Consider the following 25,315-nt stretch of genomic DNA (forward strand, 5'->3'; position numbering starts at 1 on the left):
AAGATCCTCTTCATTCTCTTTGCCGACCTAAACCACATTTCTCACTCTTAGCTCTTTACTTCCACTTAAAACAACATGGTATCAGAGCAAGTTTTTCGATCCACAATTCTCTAAACTTACTCCTAACACTTCTATTCTCTGTTATACTTGCTAATCTATAACTCTCTTATACTTTCTACTCGCTAATCTACTCATACTCGTCACTACTCTATCTATTATACTCTCTTACACTCAAATCTGTGACAATGGATAACAACAAACCGATTGTTACTCCAGTGGTGCTCAAAGGAGCAAATTATTTGTTGTGGAAAAGAACCACAAAGACCGCACTTAGTGGCCGGGGCTTATGGATCCATGTTGAGATGGACCAACTCCCCAAGAAAGCCACCAAAGAGGACGGTAAAGAAGAAAAGGAAGAAGACAAGGAGGCTGATCTCGAAAAGGAAGTCAAGTGGTTCCAAGAAGATCAGACCGTGCTAGCCATTCTCCAAAGTTCGCTGGACGCATCAATCCTGGAAGCTTACTCGTACTGTGAGACGGCTAAGGAGCTATGGGAGACGCTTGCGAACGTCTATGGGAATGTGACCAACTTGACTCGAGTATTTGAAGTCAAGAAGGCGATTAACAGTCTCCACCAAGAAGACTTAGAGTTCACAAAGCATTTTGGGAAGTTTAGGTCACTATGGGCCGAACTTGAGATGCTTAGGCCAAGTACAATCGATCCGGCCATCCTCAACGAGAGAAAAGAGCAAGACAAGGTCTTTGGCCTCTTACTTACTCTTAACCCGGTGTTTAACGATCTCATCAAACACATCCTTCGTGGTGATAAGCTACCCACCCTTGATGATGTGTGTTCCCAAGTCCAAAAAGAACAAGGTTCACTTGGTCTCTTTAGTGGGAAAGAAGAGTTGGCCACCGCCAACAAGGGAACTTACAAGCACGAGGACAGGAGGATGGTGGTATGTGATCACTGTAAGAAGAGAGGCCATGTGAAGGACAAGTGCTGGATCCTTCACCCTCATCTCAAACCGGCTAAGTTCAAGGCTAACCTCTCGCAAGAAGGGCCTAGCGGTCAAGGTACCGGTGCAGCGAACCAAGGAGGGACAACAACCACGGCCATGGCCGCATCCTACGCAGATCTTGTGAGGAAGTCAGACCTGGAGGCCCTCATCAAGTCCATTGCTGCACTAAAGGATTCCGGTATCTCTTTCTTTGCCTCAAAACCTAGTAACTCCCTTGTTGTTGACTCAGGTGCTTCTCACCATATGATAAGCAATCCTAGTCTCATAAACAACATAAAACCAGCTGTAGGGAATGTTATTATTGCCAATGGGGACCGTATACCAGTTAAAGGAATAGGAGATTTGAAATTGTTTGATAAACACTCAAAGGCCTTCTTTATGCCTACTTTTACATCTAATCTTCTATCGGTTAAGAAAGCTACTACTGATCTCAATTGTTATACTATATTTGGACCTAATAGTGTACATTTTCAGGATATTGAGACTGGAAAGATCCTTGGAGAAGGGGAGGCTAGAGGAGATCTCTATGTCCTAGAGAAAACTTTACCAAGTTCTTCAAATTTGTTTTCGCTTATTTCAAACCTTAGTAGTGACTCAAGTGATGTGTGGCATGCTAGGCTAGGCCACCCTCACTCTCATGCTTTTAAATTAATGTTGCCTAATGGTTCATTTGATAACTCTAAGTGTGAGGCTTGTATTCTTGGTAAACATTGCAAGTCAGTTTTTCCTAAGTCTACTACCTTATATGATCATTGCTTTGATTTGGTACATTCTGATGTGTGGACATCTCCTTGCCTATCTAGAGATAACAACAAGTATTTTGTGACCTTTATTGATGAAAAATCTAAGTACACATGGCTTACCTTGTTACCATCTAAAGATAGAGTCTATGATGCCTTTGTTAATTTTCAGAACTATGTCACTAATCACTTCAATGCTAAAATTAAGGTACTAAGATCGGATAATGGAGGAGAATACACAAGCCACAAACTCAAAGAACACTTAGCAAAGCATGGCATACTACAACAAACAAGTTGCCCATACACACCACAACAAAATGGAGTGGCAGAGAGGAAGAACCGTCATCTTATGGAAGTGGCAAGATCAATGATGTTTCACACCAATGTCACAAAGAGGTTTTGGGGAGATGCGGTCATGACGGCATGTTACTTGATCAATAGGACACCAACCAAAGTCTTACAAGACATGTCACCCTATGAGGTATTAAACAAAATTAAACCTTCTCTTGATCACTTACGTGTGTTCGGGTGTGTGTGTTTTGTGTTAGTACCAGGAGAACAAAGAAGTAAGCTCGATGCCAAAAGCACTAAGTGCATGTTCATCGGCTACTCAACAAGTCAAAAGGGATATAAGTGCTACGATCTTACCACTGGCCGTATGCTTATCTCTAGGGATGTGAAGTTCTTCGAACATCAAGGATATCACGACAAGAAGGATTGGGACAGCTTGAAGGACCTCTCTCAGCCCACCTCTGATTGGGCGACTAACTTGCGGTTCCTTCTTGGTCACCTCGGCATCACAACACCACCAAACGTCATTGAGCCAAATCACTCTGAGCTGTGGCCACCGCATGACTCAACATCATCACATCTACCCGAAGAGGAGTCTGTCCACGGTGCTGAACCAGACATGGCTTCACCAACGACGACCATCACTGAACAGATAACCGACTGTACTAATCAGGAGAATGAAGGACATGATGAGGCAGCCCCACAGGAATCTCATTTTTTCCCGAAACAGGGTAAAACCGAGAAAACATTGATTTGAAGTAGTAAAAAGTTTTGTTAATGTTTCTGGGTGAGAATGTGTGACAATCCAATTCATTTGACTAATTGTAATAGTTCGTAATGAATTTGGACTGTTTAGACATCACTTAACCTGTTTTATCCCAAACAGGCTTAAACCGAGAAAACAGGCTAAAACAAGGAAAACATTGATTCAAAGGAGTAAACAGCTTTGTTACTGTTTCTAGGGTCAAAATATGTAACAATCCAATGAATTTGAGTAATTATAAGAGTTCGGGTTGAATTTGGAGTGTTTAGACAACACTTTTACCCATTTATTCCTGAAACAGGCTAAAAATGAGAAAACATTGATTCGGAGCTGTAAACAGCTATGTTACTATTTCTAGGGTTAGAATGTGTGACAATCGAATGCATTTGACTAATTGTAAGTGTTTAGGATGAATTTAGAGTGTTTAGACAACACTTAAACCTGTTTTATCCCAAAACAGGCTTAAACCGAGAAAACATTGATTCGAAGCAGTAAACAGCTTTGTTACTGTTACTAGGGTCGAAATATGTAACAATCCAATGCATTTGAATAATTATAAGAGTTCGGGTTGAATTTGAAGTGTTTAGACAACAATTATACCCATTTTGTCCCGAAAGAGGGTAAAACCGAGAAAACATTGATTTGAAGTAGTAAAAAGGTTTGTTAATGTTTCTGGGTGAGAATGTGTGACCATCCAATTCATTTGACTAGTTTTAATAGTTCGTAATGAATTTGGACTGTTTAAACATCACTTAAACCCGTTTTATCCCAAACAGGCTTAAACCAAGAAAACAGGAGAAAACAAGGAAAACATTGATTCGAAGCAGTAAACAGCTTTGTTACTGTTTCAAGGGTCAAAATATGTAATAATCCAATGCATTTTACAAATTATAAGAGTTCGGCTTGAATTTGAAGTGTTTAGACAACAATTATACACATTTTTTCCCGAAACAGGCTAAAATCGAGAAAACATTGATTCGAAGCAGTAAACACCGTAATGTTTCTAGGGTCAATATATGTAACAATCTAATGCATTTGAGTAATTATAAGAGTTCGGGTTGAATTTGGAGTGTTTAGACAACACTTATACCCATTTATTCCCAAAACAGGCTAAAACTAAGAAAACATTAATTCGGAGCTGTAAACAGCTTTGTTACTGTTTCTAGGGTCAGAATGCGTGACAATCGAATGCATTTGACTATTTGTAAGTGTTTGGGATGAATTTGGAGTGTTTAGACAACACTTAAACCTGTTTTACCCCAAAACAGGCTTAAACCGAACAAAATTTTGATTCGAAGCAGTAAACAGCTTTGTTACTGTTTCTAGGGTCAAAATATGTAACAATCTAATGAATTGGTCTAATTATAAGAGTTCGGGTTGAATTTGAAGTGTTTAGACAACAATTATACCCATTTTTCCCGAAATAGGGTAAAACCAAGAAAACATTGATTTGAAGTAGTAAAAAGCTTTGTTAATGTTTCTAGGTGAGAATGTGTGACAATCCAATTCATTTGACTAATTTTAATAGTTCGTGATGAATTTGGACTGTTTAGACATCACTTAAACCCGTTTTATTCCAAAAGAGGCTTAAACCGAGAAAACAGGCTAAAACAAAGAAAAGATTTATTCGAAATAGTAAACAGCTTTGTTAGTGTTTATAGGGTCAAAATATGTAACAATCCAAAGCATTTGACTAATTAGAAGAGTTAGTGTTGAATTTGAATTGTTTAGACAACACTTATACCCATTTTGTCCCGAAACAGGCTTAAACCGAGAAAACATTGATTCGAAGCAGTAAACAGATTTGTTACTGTTACTAGGGTCGAAATATGTAACAATCCAATGCATTTGAATAATTATAAGAGTTCGGGTTGAATTTGAAGTGTTTATACAACAATTATACCCATTTTGTCCCGAAAGAGGGTAAAACCGAGAAAACATTGATTTGAAGTAGTAAAAAGGTTTGTTAATGTTTCTGGGTGAGAATGTGTGACCATCCAATTCATTTGACTAGTTTTAATAGTTCGTAATGAATTTGGACTGTTTAAACATCACTTAAACCCGTTTTATCCCAAACAGGCTTAAACCGAGAAAACAGGAGAAAACAAGGAAAACATTGATTCGAAGCAGTAAACAGCTTTGTTACTGTTTCAAGGGTCAAAATATGTAATAATCCAATGCATTTTACAAATTATAAGAGTTCGGCTTGAATTTGAAGTGTTTAGACAACAATTATACACATTTTTTCCCGAAACAGGCTAAAACCGAGAAAACATTGATTCGAAGCAGTAAACACCGTAATGTTTCTAGGGTCAATATATGTAACAATCTAATGCATTTGAGTAATTATAAGAGTTCGGGTTGAATTTGGAGTGTTTAGACAACACTTATACCCATTTATTCCCAAAACAGGCTAAAACTAAGAAAACATTAATTCGGAGCTGTAAACAGCTTTGTTACTGTTTCTAGGGTCAGAATGCGTGACAATCGAATGCATTTGACTATTTGTAAGTGTTTGGGATGAATTTGGAGTGTTTAGACAACACTTAAACCTGTTTTACCCCAAAACAGGCTTAAACCGAACAAAATTTTGATTCGAAGCAGTAAACAGCTTTGTTACTGTTTCTAGGGTCAAAATATGTAACAATCTAATGAATTGGTCTAATTATAAGAGTTCGGGTTGAATTTGAAGTGTTTAGACAACAATTATACCCATTTTTCCCGAAATAGGGTAAAACCAAGAAAACATTGATTTGAAGTAGTAAAAAGCTTTGTTAATGTTTCTAGGTGAGAATGTGTGACAATCCAATTCATTTGACTAATTTTAATAGTTCGTGATGAATTTCGACTGTTTAGACATCACTTAAACCCGTTTTATTCCAAAAGAGGCTTAAACCGAGAAAACAGGCTAAAACAAAGAAAAGATTTATTCGAAATAGTAAACAGCTTTGTTAGTGTTTATAGGGTCAAAATATGTAACAATCCAAAGCATTTGACTAATTAGAAGAGTTAGTGTTGAATTTGAATTGTTTAGACAACACTTATACCCATTTTGTCCCGAAACAGGCTAAAACCGAGAAAACATTGATTCGAAGCAGCAAACAGCTTTGTTACTGTTTCTAGGGTCAGAATGTGTGACAATCGAATGCATTTGACTAATTGTAAGTGTTTGGGATGAATTTAAAGTGTTTAGACAATACTTAAACCTGTTTTATCCCAAAACAGGCTTAAACCGAGAAAACATTGATTCGAAGCAGTAAACAGCTTTGTTACTGTTTCTAGGGTCAGAATGTGTGACAATCAATTGCACTTGACTAATTGTAAGTGTTTGGGATGAATTTGGAGTGTTTAGACAACACTTAAACCTGTTTTATCCCAAAACAGGCTTAAACCGAGAAAACATTGATTTGAAGCAGTAAACAGCTTTGTTACTGTTTCTAGGGTCAAAGTATGTAACAATCCAATGAATTTGACTAATTATAAGAGTTTGGGTTGAATTTGAAGTGTTTAGACAACAATTATACTCATTTTGTCCCGAAAGAGGGTAAACCCGAGAAAACATTGATTTGAAGTAGTGAAAAGCTTTGTTAATGTTTCTGGGTGAGAATGTGTGAAAATCCAATTCATTTGACTAATTGTAATAGTTCATGATGAATTTGGACTGTTTAGACATCACTTAAACCCGTTTTATCCCAAAAGAGGCTTAAACCGAGAAAACAGGCTAAAACTAGGAAAACATTGATTGGAATCAGTAAACAGCTTTGTTAATGATTATAGGGTCAAAATATGTAACAGTCCAAAGAATTTGACTAATTACAAGAGTTCGGGTTGAATTTGAATTGTTTAGACAACACTTATACCCATTTTGTCCCGAAACAGGCTAAAGCCGAGAAAACATTGATTCGAAGCAGTAACCAAATTTGTTACGGTTTATCGGGTCAAAATATGTAACAATCCAATGCATTTGACTAATTATAAGAGTTCGGGTTGAATTTGGAATGATTAGACAACACTTATACCCATTTTGTCCCGAAACAGGCTAAAACCGAGAAAACGTTGATTCGAAGGAGTAAACAGCTTTGTTACTGTTTCTAGGGTCAAAATATGTAACAATCCAATGAATTTGAGTAATTATAAGAGTTCGGGTTGAATTTGGAGTGTTTAGACAACACTTATACCCATTTATTCCCAAAATAGGCTAAAACTGAGAAAACATTGATTCGGAGCTGTAAACAGATTTGCTACTTTTTCTAGGGTCAGAATGTGTGACAATCGAATGCATTTGACTAACTGTAAGTGTTTGGGATGAATTTGGAGTATTTAGACAACACTTAAACCTATTTTATCCCAAAACAGGCTTAAACCGAAAAAATATTGATTCGAAGCAGTAAACAGCGTTGTTACTGTTTCTAGGGTCAAAATATGTAACAATCCAATGAATTTGACTAATTATAAGAGTTCGGGTTGAATTTAAAGTGTTGAGACAACAATTATACCCATTTTGTCCCGAAACAGGGTAAAACCGAGAAAACATTGAATTGAAGTAGTAAAAAGCTTTGTTAATGTTTCTGGGTGAGAATGTGTGACAATCCAATTCATTTGACTAATTGTAATAGTTCGTGATGAATTTGGATTGTTTAGACATCACTTAAACCCGTTTTATCCCAAAACAGACTTAAATTGAGAAAACATGCTAAAACAAGGAAAACGTTGATTCAAATCAGTAAACAGCTTTGTTAATGTTTCTAGGGTCAAACTATGTAACAATCCAATGCATTTGACTAATTATAAGAGTTCGAGTTGAATTTATAGTGTTTAGACAACAATTATACCCATTTTGTCCCAAAACAGGCTCAAACCGAGAAAAAGGCTAAAACAAGGAGAACATTGATTCGAATCAGTAAATAGCTTTGTTAATGTTTATAGGGTCAAAATATGTAACAATCCAAAGCATTTGACTAAATACAAGAGTTTGGGTTGAATTTTAATTGGTTAGACAACACTTATACCCATTTTGTCCCGAAACAGGCTAAAACCGAGAAAACATTGATTCGAAGCAGTAAACAGCTTTTTTACTGTTTCTGGGTGAGAATGTGTGACAATCCAATTCGTTTGACTAATTGTAATAGTTCATGATGAATTTGGACTGTTTATACATCACTTAAACCCGTTTTATCCCAAAAGAGGCTTAAACCGAGGAAACAGGCTAAAACTAGGAAAACATTGATTGGAATCAGTAAACAGCTTTGTAAATGTTTATCGGGTCAAAATATGTAACAGTCCAAAGAATTTGACTAATTACAAGAGTTCGGGTTGAATTTGAATTGTTTAGACAACACTTATACCCATTTTGTCCCGAAACAGGCTAAAGCCGAGAAAACATTGATTCGAAGCAGTAACCAAATTTGTTACGGTTTATCGGGTCAAAATATGTAACAATCCAATGCGTTTGACTAATTATAAGAGTTCGGGTTGAATTTGGAATGTTTAGACAACACTTATACCCATTTTGTCCCGAAACAGGCTAAAACCAAGAAAACATTGATTCGAAGAAGTAAACAGCTTTGTTACTGTTTCTAGGGTCAAAATATGTAACAATCCAATGAATTTGAGTAATTATAAGAGTTCGGGTTGAATTTGGAGTGTTTAGACAACACTTATACCCATTTATTCCCAAAATAGGCTAAAACTGAGAAAACATTGATTCGGAGCTGTAAACAGATTTGCTACTTTTTCTAGGGTCAGAATGTGTGACAATCGAATGCATTTGACTAACTGTAAGTGTTTGGTATGAATTTGGAGTATTTAAACAACACTTAAACCTATTTTATCCCAAAACTGGCTTAAACCAAAAAAATATTGATTCGAAGTAGTAAATAGCGTTGTTACTGTTTCTAGGGTCAAAATATGTAACAATCCAATGAATTTGACTAATTATAAGAGTTCGGGTTGAATTTAAAGTGTTGAGACAACAATTATACCCATTTTGTCCCGAAACAGGGTAAAACCGAGAAAACATTGAATTGAAGTAGTAAAAAGCTTTGTTAATGTTTCTGGGTGAGAATGTGTGACAATCCAATGCATTTGACTAATTGTAATAGTTCGTGATGAATTTGGACTGTTTAGACATCACTTAAACCCGTTTTATCCCAAAACAGACTTAAATTGAGAAAACATGCTAAAACAAGGAAAACGTTGATTCAAATCAGTAAACAGCTTTGTTAATGTTTCTAGGGTCAAAATATGTAACAATCCAATGCATTTGACTAATTATAAGAGTTCGAGTTGAATTTATAGTGTTTAGACAACAATTATACCCATTTTGTCCCAAAACAGGCTCAAACCGAGAAAAAGGCTAAAACAAGGAGAACATTGATTCGAATCAGTAAATAGCTTTGTTAATGTTTATAGGGTCAAAATATGTAACAATCCAAAGCATTTGACTAATTACAAGAGTTTGGGTTGAATTTTAATTGGTTAGACAACACTTATACCCATTTTGTCCCGAAACAGGCTAAAACCGAGAAAACATTGATTCGAAGCAGTAAACAGCTTTTTTACTGTTTCTGGATGAGAATGTGTGACAATCCAATTCATTTGACTAATTGTAATAGTTCATGATGAATTTGGACTGTTTATACATCACTTAAACCCGTTTTATCCCAAAACAGGCTTAAGTTGAGAAAACATGCTAAAATAAGGAAAACATTGATTTCAATCCGTAAACAGCTTTGTTTATGTTTATAGGGTCAAAATATGTAACAATCCAAAGCATTTGACTAATTACAAGAGTTCAGGTTGAATTTGAAGTGTTTAGACAACACTTATACAAATTTTGTCCCAAAAAAAGGTTAAAAACGAGAAAACATTGATTCGAAGCCGTAAACAGCTTTGTTACTGTTTATAGGGTAAAAATATGAAACAATCCAATGCATTTGAATTATTATAAGAGTGCGGATTGAATTTGGAATGTTTAGACAACACTTATACCCATTTTGTCACCAAACAGGCTTAAACCGAGAAAACAGGCTAAAACAAGGAAAAAATCGATTTGAAGCAGTAAACAGCTTTGCTACTGTTTCTAGGGTCAAAATATGTAACAATCCAATTAATTTTACTAATTACAAGAGCTTGGGTTGAATTGAAGTGTTTAGACAACGCTTATACCCATTTTGTCCCGAAAAAGGCTAAAACCGAGAAAACATTGATTCGAAGCAGTAAACAGCTTTGTTACTGTTTATAGGGTGACAATGTGTGAAATTCCAATTCATTTGACTAATTGTAATAGTTCGTGATGAATTTGGACTGTTTAGACGTCACTTAAACCCGTTTTATTCCAAGAGAGGCTTAAACCGAGAAAACAGGCTAAAACTAGGAAAACATTGATTCGAATCAGTAAACAGCTTTGTTAATGTTTATAGGGTCAAAATATGTAACAATCAAAAGAATTTGACTAATTACAAGAGTTCGGGTTGAATTTGAATTGTTTAGACAACACTTATACCCATTTTGTCCCAAACAGGCTAAAACTGAGAAAACATTGATTCGAAGCAGTACTCAACTTTGTTACTCTTTATAGGGTCAAAATATGTAATAATCCAAAGCATTTGACTAATTAGAAGAGTTAGTGTTGAATTTGAATTGTTTAGACAACACTTATACCTATTTTGTCCCGAAACAGGCTAAAACCGAGAAAACATTGATTCGAAGCAGTAAACAGCGTTGTTACTGTTTCTAGGGTCAGAATATGTGACAATCGAATGCATTTGACTAATTGTAAGTGTTTGGGATGAATTTGGAGTGTTTAGACAATACTTAAACCTGTTTTATCCCAAAACAGGCTTAAACCGAGAAAACATTGATTCGAAGCAGTAAACAGCTTTGTTACTGTTTCTAGGGTCAGAATGTGTGACAATCAATTGCATTTGACTAATTGTAAGTGTTTGGGATTAATTTGGAGTGTTTAGACAACACTTAAACCTGTTTTATCCCAAAACAGGCTTAAACGGAGAAAACATTGATTTGAAGCAGTAAACAGCTTTGTTACTGTTTCTAGGGTCAAAATATGTAACAATCCAATGAATTTGACTAATTATAAGAGTTCGGGTTGAATTTCAAGTGTTTAGACAACAATTATACTCATTTTGTCCCGAAAGAGGGTAAAACCGAGAAAACATTGATTTGAAGTAGTAAAAAGGTTTGTTAATGTTTCTGGGTGAGAATATGTGACCATCCAATTCATTTGACTAATTGTAATAGTTTGTCATGAATTTGGAATGTTTAGACAACACTTATACCCATTTTGTAACCAAACAGGCTTAAACCGAGAAAACAGGCTAATACAACGAAAACATTGATTTGAAGCAGTAAACAGCTTTGTTACTGTTTCAAGGGTCAAAATATGTAATAATCCAATGCATTTTAATAATTATATGAGTTCGGCTTGAATTTGAAGTGTTTAGACAACAATTATACCCATTTTGTCCCGAAAGAGGCTAAAACCGAGAAAACATTGATTTGAAGTAGTGAAAAGCTTTGTTAATGTTTCTGGGTGAGAATGTGTGAAAATCCAATCCATTTGACTAATTGTAATAGTTCATGATGAATTTGGACTGTTTAGACATCACTTAAACTCGTTTTATCCCAAAAGAGGCTTAAACCGAGAAAACAGGCTAAAACTAGGAAAACATTGATTGGAATCAGTAAACAGCTTTGTTAATGTTTATAGGGTCAAAATATGTAACAGTCCAAAGAATTTGACTAATTACAAGAGTTCGGGTTGAATTTGAATTGTTTAGACAACACTTATACCCATTTTGTCCCAAAACAGGCTAAAACCGAGAAAACATAGATTCGAAGCAGTAAACAGCTTTGTTACTGTTTCTAGGGTCAGAATGTGTGACAATCGAATGCATTTGACTAATTGTAATAGTTCATGATGAATTTGGAGTGTTTAGACAATACTTAAACCCGTTTTATCCCAAAACAGGCTTAAGTTGAGAAAACATGCTAAAATAAGGAAAACAATGATTTCAATCCATAAACAGCTTTGTTTATGTTTATAGGGTCAAAATATGTAACAATCGAAAGCATTTGACTAATTACAAGAGTTCGGGTTGAATTTGAAGTGTTTAGACAACACTTATACAAATTTTGTCCCAAAAAAGGCTAAAAACGAGAAAATATTGATTCGAAGCTGTAAACAGCTTTGTTACTGTTTATAGGGTAAAAATATGTAACAATCCAATGCATTTGACTTATTATAAGAGTGCGGATTGAATTGGAATGTTTAGACAACACTTATACCCATTTTGTCACCAAACAGGCTTAAACCGAGAAAACAGGCTAAAACAAGGAAAAAATCGATTTGAAGCAGCAAACAGCTTTGCTACTGTTTCTAGGGTCAAAATATGTACCAATCCAATGCATTTTACTAATTAAAAGAGTTTGGGTTGAATTCGAAGTGTTTAGACAACACTTATACCCATTTTGTCCCGAAAAAGGCTAAAACCGAGAAAACATTGATTCGAAGCAGTAAACAGCTTTGTTACTGTTTATAGGGTGACAATGTGTGAAATTCCAATTCATTTGACTAATTGTAATACTTCGTGATGAATTTGGACTGTTTAGACATCACTTAAACCCGTTTTATTCCAAGAGAGGCTTAAACCGAGAAAACAGGCTAAAACAAGGAAAACGTTGACTCGAAGGAGTAAACAGCTTTGTTACTGTTTCTAGGGTCAAAATATGTAACAATCCAATGAATTTGAGTAATTATAAGATTTCGGGTTGAATTTGGAGTGTTTAGACAACACTTTTACCCATTTATTTCTGAAACAGGCTAAAACTGAGAAAACATTGATTCGGAGCTGTAAACAGCTATGTTACTATTTCTAGGGTTAGAATGTGTGACAATCGAATGTATTTGACTAATTGTAAGTGTTTAGGATGAATTTAGAGTGTTTAGACAACACTTAAACCTGTTTTATCCCAAAACAGGCTTAAACCGAAAAATTATTGATTCGAAGCAGTAAACAGCTTTGTTACTGTTTCTAGGGTCAAAATATGTAACAATCCAATGAATTTGACTAATTATAAGAGTTCGGGTTGAATTTGAAGTGTTTAGCCAACAATTATACCCATTTTGTCCCGAAACAGAGGAAAACCGAGAAAACATTGATTTGAAGTAGTAAAAAGTTTTGTTAATGTTTCTGGGTGAGAATGTGTGACAATCCGATTCATTTGACTAATTGTAATAGTTCGTGATGAATTTGGACTGTTTAAACATCACTTAAACCCATTTTATCCCAAAACAAACTTAAATTGAGAAAACATGCTAAAACAAGGAAAACATTGATTCGAATCAGTAAACAGCTTTGTTAATGTTTATATGGTCAAAATATGTAACAATCCAAAGCATTTGACTAATTAGAAGAGTTAGTGTTGAATTTGAATTGTTTAGACAACACTTATACCCATTTTGTCCCGAAACAGGCTAAAACCGAGAAAACATTGTTTCGAAGCAGTAAACAGCTTTGTTACTGTTTCTAGGGTCAGAATGTGTGACAATCGAATGCATTTGACTAATTGTAAGTGTTTGGGATGAATTTGGAGTGTTTAGACAATACTTAAATCTGTTTTATCCCAGAACAGGCTTAAACCGAGAAAACATTGATTCGAAGCAGTAAAGAGCTTTGTTACTGTTACTAGGGTCGAAATATGTAGCAATCCAATGCATTTGAATAATTATAAGAGTTCGGGTTGAATTTGAAGTGTTTAGACAACAATTATACCCATTTTGTCCCAAAAGAGGGTAAAACCGAGAAAACATTGATTTGAAGTAGTAAAAAGGTTTGTTAATGTTTCTGGGTGAGAATGTGTGACCATCCAATTCATTTGACTAATTTTAATAGTTCGTAATGAATTTGGACTGTTTAGACATCACTTAAACATGTTTTATCCCAAATAAGCTTAAACCGAGAAAACAGGCGAAAACAAGGAAAACATTGTTTCGAAGCAGTAAACAGCTTTGTTACTGTTTCAAGGGTCAAAATATGTAATAATCCAATGCATTTTACAAATTATAAGAGTTCAGCTTGAATTTGAAGTGTTTAGACAACAATTATACACATTTTTTCCCGAAACAGGCTAAAACCGAGAAAACATTGATTCGAAGCAGTAAACACCGTAATGTTTCTAGGGTCAATATATGTAACAATCTAATGCATTTGAGTAATTATAAGAGTTCGGGTTGAATTTGGAGTGTTTGGACAACACTTATACCCATTTATTCTCAAAACAGGCTAAAACTAAGAAAACATTAATTCGGAGCTGTAAACAGATTTGTTACTGTTTCTAGGGTCAGAATCCGTGACAATCGAATGCATTTGACTATTTGTAAGTGTTTGGGATGAATTTGGAGTGTTTAGACAACACTTAAACCTGTTTTACCCCAAAACAGGCTTAAACCGAACAAAATTTTGATTCGAAGCAGTAAACAGCTTTGTTACTGTTTCTAGGGTCAAAATATGTAACAATCTAATGAATTGGTCTAATTATAAGAGTTCGGGTTGAATTTGAAGTGTTTAGACAACAATTATACCCATTTTTTCCCGAAACAGAGTAAAACCGAGAAAACATTGATTTGAAGTAGTAAAAAGCTTTGTTAATGTTTCTGGGTGATGAAACAAGTTTTTATTGTGGTGTGAATGATGATGTATGCAATGGTGAGATATGAATGGAATGATGGATGGGTGTTTCAATTCCCCTTATGCTATTGCAGTACAAGAGGTATCAATCCTAAATGAGTGTTTGTGAACAATTAAGATATGCATATGAATCTAAGTTAAGAAAAATGTAAAGATTGTTTGTCACTAACAATCCTAGGAAGAAAATGTAAAATGCAGAAAATAAACTACAAGAACTAACAACTAGATGCAAATGAAAATGATTGAAACAGTGATAAAGCAAGAACAGAAACAGAGACTACTACTAATGAACTAATGCAAGATAATTAATGAACTGAAAACTAAATGTATGCAACTGGAATGAAACAAGAATGAAACAAGACAAGCACAAATCATAGACACAGAGTTCTGGGGATGAACTCGAGCAGCACTCGACCGAGTGTAGGTCGAGTGGGTGGTCGAGCTAGACTAGACGCAGAAACAGAGCAATGCAATAAAAACAGAGTAATGCTAAATCCAATCAAACAACAAGCAAGCAACAGGATTAAGACTAAGATTTCAATAAACAAAGAAGGTCCTGAGGATGGATTCATGGGATGGACTAATCATTGTGGTTATCTAACTTGGTCAACAAACCTCAAGCAAACTTTGAGCTAACCTCTAGACATATTAATCTAAGACAAGTTTCTCCCACTCTCATGGTCAAGAAACAATCAAACCTATGCAATTCTAGACTTGTTCTCACACAGTAAAGAATCTACACAAACAAGCATTAAGCAATACATCTCAAACCAAACAAGACCTCTATTCTCTTAGCAAGCCTAATGGTAAGCTCTAGATCTAGCCTTATCTATGCTTCCTAAACATTGATGTGATGCTAAGAAGCTTGAAATCAGACTCTACCCTCTCAGATATAGAATCAGCATTAAGATCATCTACCCTAGAAGAGATCTACAACAATCAAGCTTGACCAAGTCACACAAACCACAAGATCAATCCATCCTAACCCATCCTCAAGATCCTAAGGAAACTACTCACAACAATACATGGTGATCAAAGTCAAAAACCCAGAAAATATTGAAACTTGCATTATCAGAAAGATTAAACAAAGATCTTCAATATTGATGAAAGGATGAAACTCAAATTCTCAATATCTTGAAAGTTATAGAACCAACAAAATATAAGAATCTAGTCTTCTTTCATAAGGAAGTACAAGATCTTAAAAATAAAAATGCAAAAGGAATAAAACTAAAAAAGGTAAAAACTAGGTTTAGGGAATATCTAAAAAGTTGCACACTTTGGTGGCTGCAGGTACAAGGCCTTATATAGGTGAGGAGGTGGAAGCCCTAAAAATAGAAAAAGTCAAAGTAGTCAACGGCTCGGTCAACTCGACCAGTGCTCGGTCGAGTCCATGGTCGAGCTGGCTTCTCTCGTGCACACTCCACTCGGTCGAGTCCATCTACCCACTCGGTCGAGTGCTTGGTCGAGTTGGACTCTGGACCTTGGTTCTTCAGCCTTAACTCTCTTGCTTTCCCTTCAAGATTGCTTCACTTCTCCTCAGGATTGTTTCCATGCTCCTTAAGCTCCAAAATCACATGTTTATGCATGAAAAGATGCAAATGCAATGCAACTAAACTCTAATGCATGATTAGTCCTAAAGCTACACAATAATGATGAAAATGGCTAGCAAAAGATGCAAAAGATGTGAATAAACTAAGGGAAAACATGGTAAAATATATGAACATCAACACCCCCAAACTTAGTCTTTGCTTGCCCTCAAGCAAATAAACAAGACATAAGAAGGTAGATGAGGTTTGAAAGTGGGATCTCAGCTCCTAAAGCTTGCAAATAGACTATCTAGAATCAATGTCCAAGTTACTAGTACTGTGATGCAAGTTGGATGAGCTATACTTAAAAATTTTAGACAAGCATTTCACAACCTTTACTGATTTAAGCCTTAGATATCCACATGCATTCAAATCAACCAATTCCTTTAACATTCATTAATCAAGAACATGAATCAATTCTATGCAATGCTTAAACTCATTTGGCTTGGTAATAAAGGGTTTTGAGACAATGATGGTCTCTTTTTTTTTTTTTAGAGTGGGGCTTGTCAATATCAAGGTTCTCTCATAAAAATGGATTGAGCTTTAGAAGAATGCTAAAGGTAAGAACACCTAGACACATACAAGAATAAAGCCTTGTCTACCCAAAGGTACCCAAAGTGTTTATCCTATCAATCTAAACCCAAATGATCCTAGTGCTACCCTTTAACTTCTTCTTTTCTCTTTCACCCTTTTCTCTTTTGGTTTTCAAGTCTTAGGAGAGGTTTCTTAATTGATCTTTCTAGTGGAATGGGAATTTTTTTCTTATTGCTATGGTTCTCTTTTCTTCTTATTCTCAAGACATATAAGTTTTTTGCTAAACTTCAATTTGCTTTCTTTTCTTTTCTTTAACTAGAACCATCTTAGATAACAATTTTTACTTCCCATCCTTTCATTAGACTTTAGCTTTTGCTTAAACTCATTCCCCTCCTAAAGACTCTACCCCCTTTTTTTTTTTTTTTTTTTTTTTTCTCTTTCTCTTTTCTTTCTTTTCTTTTCAAAACAGCCAAGTCCCAAACCCAACAAGTGAACCACCTAGTCCTATCTAGTTTGAAAAATGCAAACTAGAACTACACAAGGTTTTACTCTTGTCAGTTCAAACCTAACACTTTCTACCAAGCTCAATCCCAAAAATAGGCCTCACACACACAAGAATAAACATGGCTTGAAAGAAGGTTTGGTTAGGGGTAGGGAAACTGATTTAAAAGTGAAATCAGCTACTTGGATCAACAAAAGTGGCAAAAGGAGAAAGATGATCCAAATAAGTATATGGTATCCATGAGTTTAAAGCAATGCATACATTGATAATTAACAATCAATATTAGGTTCTTATAGATAGGAAATGGCATCAAATCACAACATGCTTCAATTTAGACCAAATGCAATTCAGGAATTCAAGGCTTGGTTCAATCTTATGCTTCTAACCACTCAACTAGCATCAAAGTACTATTAACTTGGGCATTGATCTTAGTCTAGTGAATTAAGCAAGCTAACAAGGAAAAACTCATCATAGATCCCTAATGCAAACAGTCCTATATGCTAAACAAAACTCTTAAATATGCAATGCAAACTACATGAACACTCTTTTTTTATAAAGATTTTTACAAAAAATTTTCAAATTTTTATGGTTTTCCTATGCCTTAGATGATTATGCAAGTGCTAACATGATGATGATAAAAATTTGAAATAAGAAAACAAAACACAACATCAAATGCTATCTCAAACCCTCCCCCAAACTTAAATCACACAGTCCCTTGTGTGAAAGAAATTTGCTTGAGGATTCAAGACTTAAAACAAAACACAACATATGAAATGCTATGGTATATACAATGGTAAGGTGATAATATTACCTCAAGGATTGGAGAAGAAGCTGTCCACATCCTCCTGCATACTATCAAAGGTGTAGCTGGGATCCTGCTTTTTTGGCTACCACTCGACCCCACACTCGACCAGCACGTGGTCGAGCTCCTTGACCAATTTGAAATTTCAAAATTTTTCTTCCTTTTCCCCCTCCACTCGATCGTTCTAGAAGCTTTGGAAACCAAATGGGCCTTAATCCTTACCCAGCTCGATCGAGTACCTCTCGTGGCCTGGTCGAGTGGGCTTGCGAACCTCCTTGCCCAAGTCCAAATCTCTTCTTACCCAACCACATTCTTAATAAAAAGCCTGTCCAACAAAATCATAAAAGAAAGCACATCAAAACTACTAACAAATTAAACCATATTTACAAAGGATACCTTAGGGACTTCCTCCCTAGTGAGCTTGTTTAAAGTCACTAAGCTTGACTTTGATTTCCTTCTTAGACTTGATCTAGATACCAAGGAGGTGATGAAATCCTCCCTGGAACCTCTTGGTCACTGTGAAGTTGATCCTTGATCACCTCACCCTTAGCACACAAACCATATTTCTTCTTGATTTTGAGCCTTGGTCTTGCTTTCCTCAAAGACCTCTTGTTCAGCTTTACTTGAAGATCCTCAACCATACTAGTCAACTCTTGAACTGACCTCTTAAGCTTTTCCACAGAATCCTCTTGAAGTGGGAGCTCAGCTTTTGGAGTTGCCTTATCACTTAACCCTTCTTGACCACCTTTGTCCTTGATAGTAAAAGGCTGGTCATCAATGGTGGGAAGGTTGGTTGGATTGTAGATATTGAACTTCATAACTACATCTTCAGCAATGTTCAAGGTCACAAGACCTTCCTTGACATCAATAACTGCTCCAACAGTAGCTAAGAATGGCCTCCCTAGTAAGATTGGATCTTCAGGCTCCTTGTCCATCTCTATCACCACAAAGTCAGTGTGGATCCTTGCTCTTCCTATCTTGATTGGGACATTCTCTAACCTCCCAACTACCTCTCTATTTGTCCCATCAGCTAGGCACACATGGAGTCTAGTAGATTTGAAGTCAGTTCTCCCAAGCTTTTGAGCTATGGAATATGGCATGACACTTGTTGAAGCTCCCAAATCACAAAGGCATTGATTGTAGTGGAGGTAACTGATTGTGCAAGGCAAGTAGAATGGCCCTGGATCCTTAAGCTTGATTGGAATGATAACTCCTCCAAGGTCCTCAAGATCCTTCTCATCTTGAGCTTCAGCCTTCTTCTTTGACAAATCAAGCAAAAAGTCTTTGTAGAGAGGATATGGATCATACTGTTCCAAAGCAGGTCCTCTCTCCTCTTCCTGGTAAGCAATGGTGATTTCTTGTATAGCCAACACTTCTTCTTTTTTCTCAACCACAGCTTCTTCCTTCAAAACCCTCTCTTCTTCTTGTTGCCTAGCCATCATCTCCTTTCTCTCAATGATTTCCCTAAGCTCCTTAATCTTTTGTGCTTTGAAACATCCTGGGAAAGGTAGAGGAGGCTTGTAGGCAGGAGGAATGTACTTGGCAGGTTTGTCAGCCTCGGACTGTCCAGCTCGATCGACCACTCGAGCACGCACTCGGTCGAGTGGCTGCTCGAGTCCATGGTCGAGCTCAGGTGCGAGCTCCAATTGCTTGTTACAAACATCACTTGGGGCTTCAGTAACTAATGAATTCCCCCAAACTTGAACTGCACTGTCCTCAGTGGCTTCTTCCTCATGAACTTGAATGGCTTTGGCTGTGAACTCCCTTGGATTTTGGACAGCTTTTCCAGGGAGTTGGTTGGGTTTTGGAGCTGAAGAAGAGGCTATGTTACTCTCCATGTACTTAACTCTGAAATTCAGACCCTCAAACTTCATATTCAGATCATTGTATTGAGATGTGAGCCTTTGGTTTAGCTCAGCAAACTGTTTGGCTTCCTCTATCTTCCCTTGTGTTTGACCAATCAACAGCTGTTGTACCATGGCTCTAAGGTCTTGTTCCTAGCCTTGGTTAGTCTGAAACCCTGGTGGGGGACACAACTGGGACTGGAACACCTGTTGCTGTTGTTTGGGGACATAGTTTTGGTGCTGTTGAGGCTGTTGAGGAGGGTAGACTTGATCTTGTGGGTTGGCCACATTTGTGCTCCTATAGGACAGATTATTGTTCCTAAACCCTCCTTGGTTATAACCCTTGATACCTCCTTGGTTTTGCATATAGCATAACTCAGCAAACTCATTCTCTCCCTCTTGAACTGGAGGCTCCTCTTCACTAACAAAGTGAATAGACTTTTGCTGACTTAGCAAGATCCTATCAAGCTTTTCATTCACCATTTTCAGATCCTTCTTGTACTTGTCTTCTTGATCAGTTGATGATGACCTTATGGTTCTGTCATAGTCCTCATTGTAGTTCCCATCAGACTGTGCAAGGTTCTCTACTAACTCCCAGCCTTCTTCCACATTCTTATTAAGGAAGTTTCCATTGGAGGCTGTATCAAGAAGCATTCTGAACTTGGGAAGCACTCCTCTATACAATGTGCTCAACAAAGACTCCACACTGAAACCATGATGAGGACATTGAGTTTGGTATCCCTTGAATCTCTCCCAAGCTTCACAAAAGCTTTCATTACTCCTTTGAGCAAATCCAGAGATCTCATTCCTTAGTCTTGCTGTCCTAACATTGGAGAAAAACTTGGCCAAGAAAGCCTTCTTGCATGCATCCCAAGTAGTGATTGCACCAGTAGGGAGAGTCTTTTCCCATAAATGAGCTTTGTCCCCAAGTGAGAAAGGGAACAACCTCAGCTTGAAACCATCTTCACTTACTCCATTGATCTTGGTAAGACCACAGATTCTGTCAAACTCATCAAGATGATCTAGTGGATCCTCCATAGGCAATCCATGAAATTTATTGGCCTGAATCATTGAGATCAATCCACTCTTGATCTCAAAGTTGTTGTTGGCAACAGTTGGTGGCACAATGCCAGCTCTTTGGTTGTGAGTGTTGGGTGCATCTCCAGCACCAATGTTCCTTGGTCTCTGAACCTGATCCTGTTGATCCATAGCTACTATAACCTCTTGTTGTTGCTGAACAACTCTCCTTTGCTTAGCTCCTAAACTCTTGGTCTTGTTGTTGATGTTGTCAATAGGCCGAAGAAGATTGTCCTTTCCTTTAGACCTTGTGTGCATTAACAGACACAAAAGATTTTTGCTAGGCAAGCGACTGAGCACAGGCTCAAGTAGGAGGTCAAGTCGACTGGAGAATGATGGTTATAGAGATCCGGCTTCTGGCTCGAGCAGGTGCTCGATCACGACTCGGTCGAGTGGTGGTCGAGTGACTGGTCGAGTGGTACCTGAAATGGAACTTCAACCCAGAAACAGAAGATTTGAGTACAGCAACCTCACAAGCGTATAAAAGAACTTAATCTTAGACTAATATGGATCCTAAATGTCACAAAAACACACTCAAATGGGCAACGGCGCCAAATTGAAACAAGTTTATATTGTGGTGTGAATGATGATGTATGCAATGGTGAGATATGAATGGAATGATGGATGGGTGTTTCAATTCCCCTTATGCTATTGCAGTACAAGAGGTATCAATCCTAAATGAGTGTTTGTGAACAATTAAGATATGCATATGAATCTAAGTTAAGACAAATGTAAAGATTGTTTGTCACTAACAATCCTAGGAAGAAAATGTAAAATGCAGAAAATAAACTACAAGAACTAACAACTAGATGCAAATGAAACTGAATGATTGAAACAGTGATAAAGCAAGAACAGAAACAGAGACTACTACTAATGAACTAATGCAAGATAATTAATGAACTGAAAACTAAATGTATGCAACTGGAATGAAACAAGAATGAAACAAGACAAGCACAAATCATAGACACAGAGTTCTGGGGATGAACTCGAGCAGCACTCGACCGAGTGTAGGTCGAGTGGGTGGTCGAGCTAGACTAGACGCAGAAACAGAGCAATGCAATAAAAACAGAGTAATGCTAAATCCAATCAAACAACAAGCAAGCAACAGGATTAAGACTAAGATTTCAATAAACAAAGAAGGTCCTGAGGATGGATTCAGGGGATGGACTAATCATTGTGGTTATCTAACTTGGTCAACAAACCTCAAGCAAACTTTGAGCTAACCTCTAGACATATTAATCTAAGACAAGTTTCTCCCACTCTCATGGTCAAGAAACAATCAAACCTATGCAATTCTAGACTTGTTCTCACACAGTAAAGAATCTACACAAGCAAGCATTAAGCAATACATCTCAAACCAAACAAGACCTCTATTCTCTTAGCAAGCCTAATGGTAAGCTCTAGATCTAGCCTTATCTATGCTTCCTAAACATTGGTGTGATGCTAAGAAGCTTGAAATCAGACTCTACCCTCTCAGATATAGAATCAGCATTAAGATCATCTACCCTAGAAGAGATCTACAACAATCAAGCTTGACCAAGTCACACAAACCACAAGATCAATCCATCCTAACCCATCCTCAAGATCCTAAGGAAACTACTCACAACAATACATGTTGATCAAAGTCAAAAACCCAGAAAATATTGAAACTTGCATTATCAGAAAGATTAAACAAAGATCTTCAATATTGATGAAAGGATGAAACTCAGATTCTCAATATCTTGAAAGTTATAGAACCAACAAAATATAAGAATCTAGTCTTATTTCATAAGGAAGTACAAGATCTTAAAAATAAAAATGCAAAAGGAATAAAACTAAAAAAGGTAAAAACTAGGTTTAGGGAATATCTAAAAAGTTGCACACTTTGGTGGCTGCAGGTACAAGGCCTTATATAGGTGAGGAGGTGGAAGCCCTAAAAATAGAAAAAGTCAAAGTAGTCAACGGCTCGGTCAACTCGACCAGTGCTCGGTCGAGTCCATGGTCGAGCTGGCTTCTCTCGTGCACACTCCACTCAGTCGAGTCCATCTACCCACTCGGTCGAGTGCTTGGTCGAGTTGGACTCTGGACCTTGGTTCTTCAGCCTTAACTCTCTTGCTTTCCCTTCAAGATTGCTTCACTTCTCCTCAGGATTGTTTCCATGCTCCTTAAGCTCCAAAATCACCTGTTTATGCATGAAAAGATGCAAAAGCAATGCAACTAAACTCTAATGCATGATTAGTCCTAAAGCTACACAATAATGATGAAAATGGCTAGCAAAAGATGCAAAAGATGTGAATAAACTAAGGGAAAACATGGTAAAATATATGAACATCAGGTGAGAATGTGTGACAATCCAATTCATTTGACTAATTTTAATAGTTCGTGATGAATTTGGACTGTTTAGACATCACTTAAACCCGTTTTATTCCAAAAGAGGCTTAAACCGAGAAAACAGGCTAAAACAAAGAAAAGATTTATTCGAAATAGTAAACAGCTTTTTTAGTGTTTATAGGGTCAAAATATGTAACAATCCAAAGCATTTGACTAATTAGAAGAGTTCGGGTTGAATTTGAATTGTTTAGATAACACTTATACCCATTTTGTCCCGAAACAGACTAAAACCAAGAAAACATTGATTCGAAGCAGTAAACAGCGTAATGTTTCTAGGGTCAATATATGTAACAATCCAATGCATTTGAGTAATTATAAGAGTTCGGGTTGAATTTGGAGTGTTTAGACAACACTTATACCCATTTATTCCCGAAACAGGCTAAAACTAAGAAAACATTGATTCGGAGCTGTAAACAGCTTTGTTACTGTTTCTAGGGTCAGAATGTGTGGCAATCCAATGCATTTGACTAATTGTAAGTGTTTGGGATGAATTTGGAGTGTTTAGACAACACTTAAACCTGTTTTATCCTAAAACATGCTTAAGCCGAACAAAATTTTGATTTGAAGCGGTAAACAGCTTTGTTACTGTTTCTAGGGTCAAAATATGTAACAATCTAATGAATTGGTCTAATTATAAGAGTTCGGGTTGAATTTGAAGTGTTTAGACAACAATTATACCCATTTTTTCCCGAAACAGGGTAAAACCGAGAAAACATTGATTTGAAGTAGTAAAAAGCTTTGTTAATGTTTCTAAGTGAGAATGTGTGACAATCCAATTCATTTAACTAATTTTAATAGTTCGTGATGAATTTGGACTGTTTAGACATCACTTAAACCCGTTTTATTCCAAAAGAGGCTTAAACCGAGAAAACAGGCTAAAACAAAGAAAAGATTTATTCGAAATAGTAAACAGCTTTTTTAGTGTTTATAGGGTCAAAATATGTAACAATCCAAAGCATTTGACTAATTAGAAGAGTTCGGGTTGAATTTGAATTGTTTAGATAACACTTATACCCATTTTGTCCCGAAACAGACTAAAACCAAGAAAACATTGATTCGAAGCAGTAAACAGCGTAATGTTTCTAGGGTCAATATATGTAACAATCCAATGCATTTGAGTAATTATAAGAGTTCGGGTTGAATTTGGAGTGTTTAGACAACACTTATACCCATTTATTCCCGAAACAGGCTAAAACTAAGAAAACATTGATTCGGAGCTGTAAACAGCTTTGTTACTGTTTCTAGGGTCAGAATGTGTGGCAATCCAATGCATTTGACTAATTGTAAGTGTTTGGGATGAATTTGGAGTGTTTAGACAACACTTAAACCTGTTTTATCCTAAAACATGCTTAAGTCGAACAAAATTTTGATTTGAAGCGGTAAACAGCTTTGTTACTGTTTCTAGGGTCAAAATATGTAACAATCTAATGAATTGGTCTAATTATAAGAGTTCGGGTTGAATTTGAAGTGTTTAGACAACAATTATACCCATTTTTTCCCGAAACAGGGTAAAACCGAGAAAACATTGATTTGAAGTAGTAAAAAGCTTTGTTAATGTTTCTAAGTGAGAATGTGTGACAATCCAATTCATTTAACTAATTTTAATAGTTCGTGATGAATATGGACTGTTTAGACATCACTTAAACCCGTTTTATTCCAAAAGAGGCTTAAACCGAGAAAACAGGCTAAAACAAAGAAAAGATTTATTCGAAATAGTAAACATCTTTGTTAGTGTTTATAGGGTCAAAATACGTAACAATCCAAAGCATTTGACTAATTAGAAGAGTTAGTGTTGAATTTGAATTGTTTAGACAACACTTATACCCATTTTGTCCCGAAACAGGCTAAAACCGAGAAAACATTGATTCGAAGCAGTAAACAGCTTTGTTACTGTTTCTAGGGTCAGAATGTGTGACAATCGAATGCATTTGACTAATTGTAAGTGTTTGGGATGAATTGAATGTGTTTAGACAATACTTAAACCTGTTTTATCCCAAAACAGGCTTAAACCGAGAAAACATTGATTCGAAGCAGTAAACAGCTTTGTTACTGTTTCTAGGGTCAGAATGTGTGACA

At 36.4% G+C, this 25,315-nt stretch overlaps 1 protein-coding gene and 1 non-coding gene across 2 annotated transcripts; both read left to right on the top strand.

The window, feature by feature from the left end:
* The first annotated feature begins 245 nt into the window (after positions 1-245).
* LOC147940081 (uncharacterized) lies at positions 246-2,788 on the top strand. The gene is made up of 4 exons (XM_087461136.1): positions 246-1,372; positions 1,484-1,572; positions 2,311-2,715; positions 2,784-2,788. The coding sequence occupies exons 1-4, from the start codon at positions 246-248 to the stop codon at positions 2,786-2,788; spliced, it is 1,626 nt and encodes a 541-aa protein (XP_087317262.1).
* Positions 2,789-20,501: 17,713 nt separating this feature from the next.
* Positions 20,502-20,608, top strand: LOC147940082 (small nucleolar RNA R71). The gene has a single exon (XR_015564949.1). It is a non-coding gene; the product is annotated as a small nucleolar RNA R71 (small nucleolar RNA).
* The last annotated feature ends 4,707 nt before the right edge of the window (positions 20,609-25,315 follow it).

Source organism: Camelina sativa, chromosome 8 (genome assembly GCF_030686135.1).
Source record: "Camelina sativa cultivar CO46 ecotype springtype chromosome 8, ASM3068613v1".
In the NCBI taxonomy this organism is placed as follows: Eukaryota; Viridiplantae; Streptophyta; class Magnoliopsida; order Brassicales; family Brassicaceae; genus Camelina; species Camelina sativa.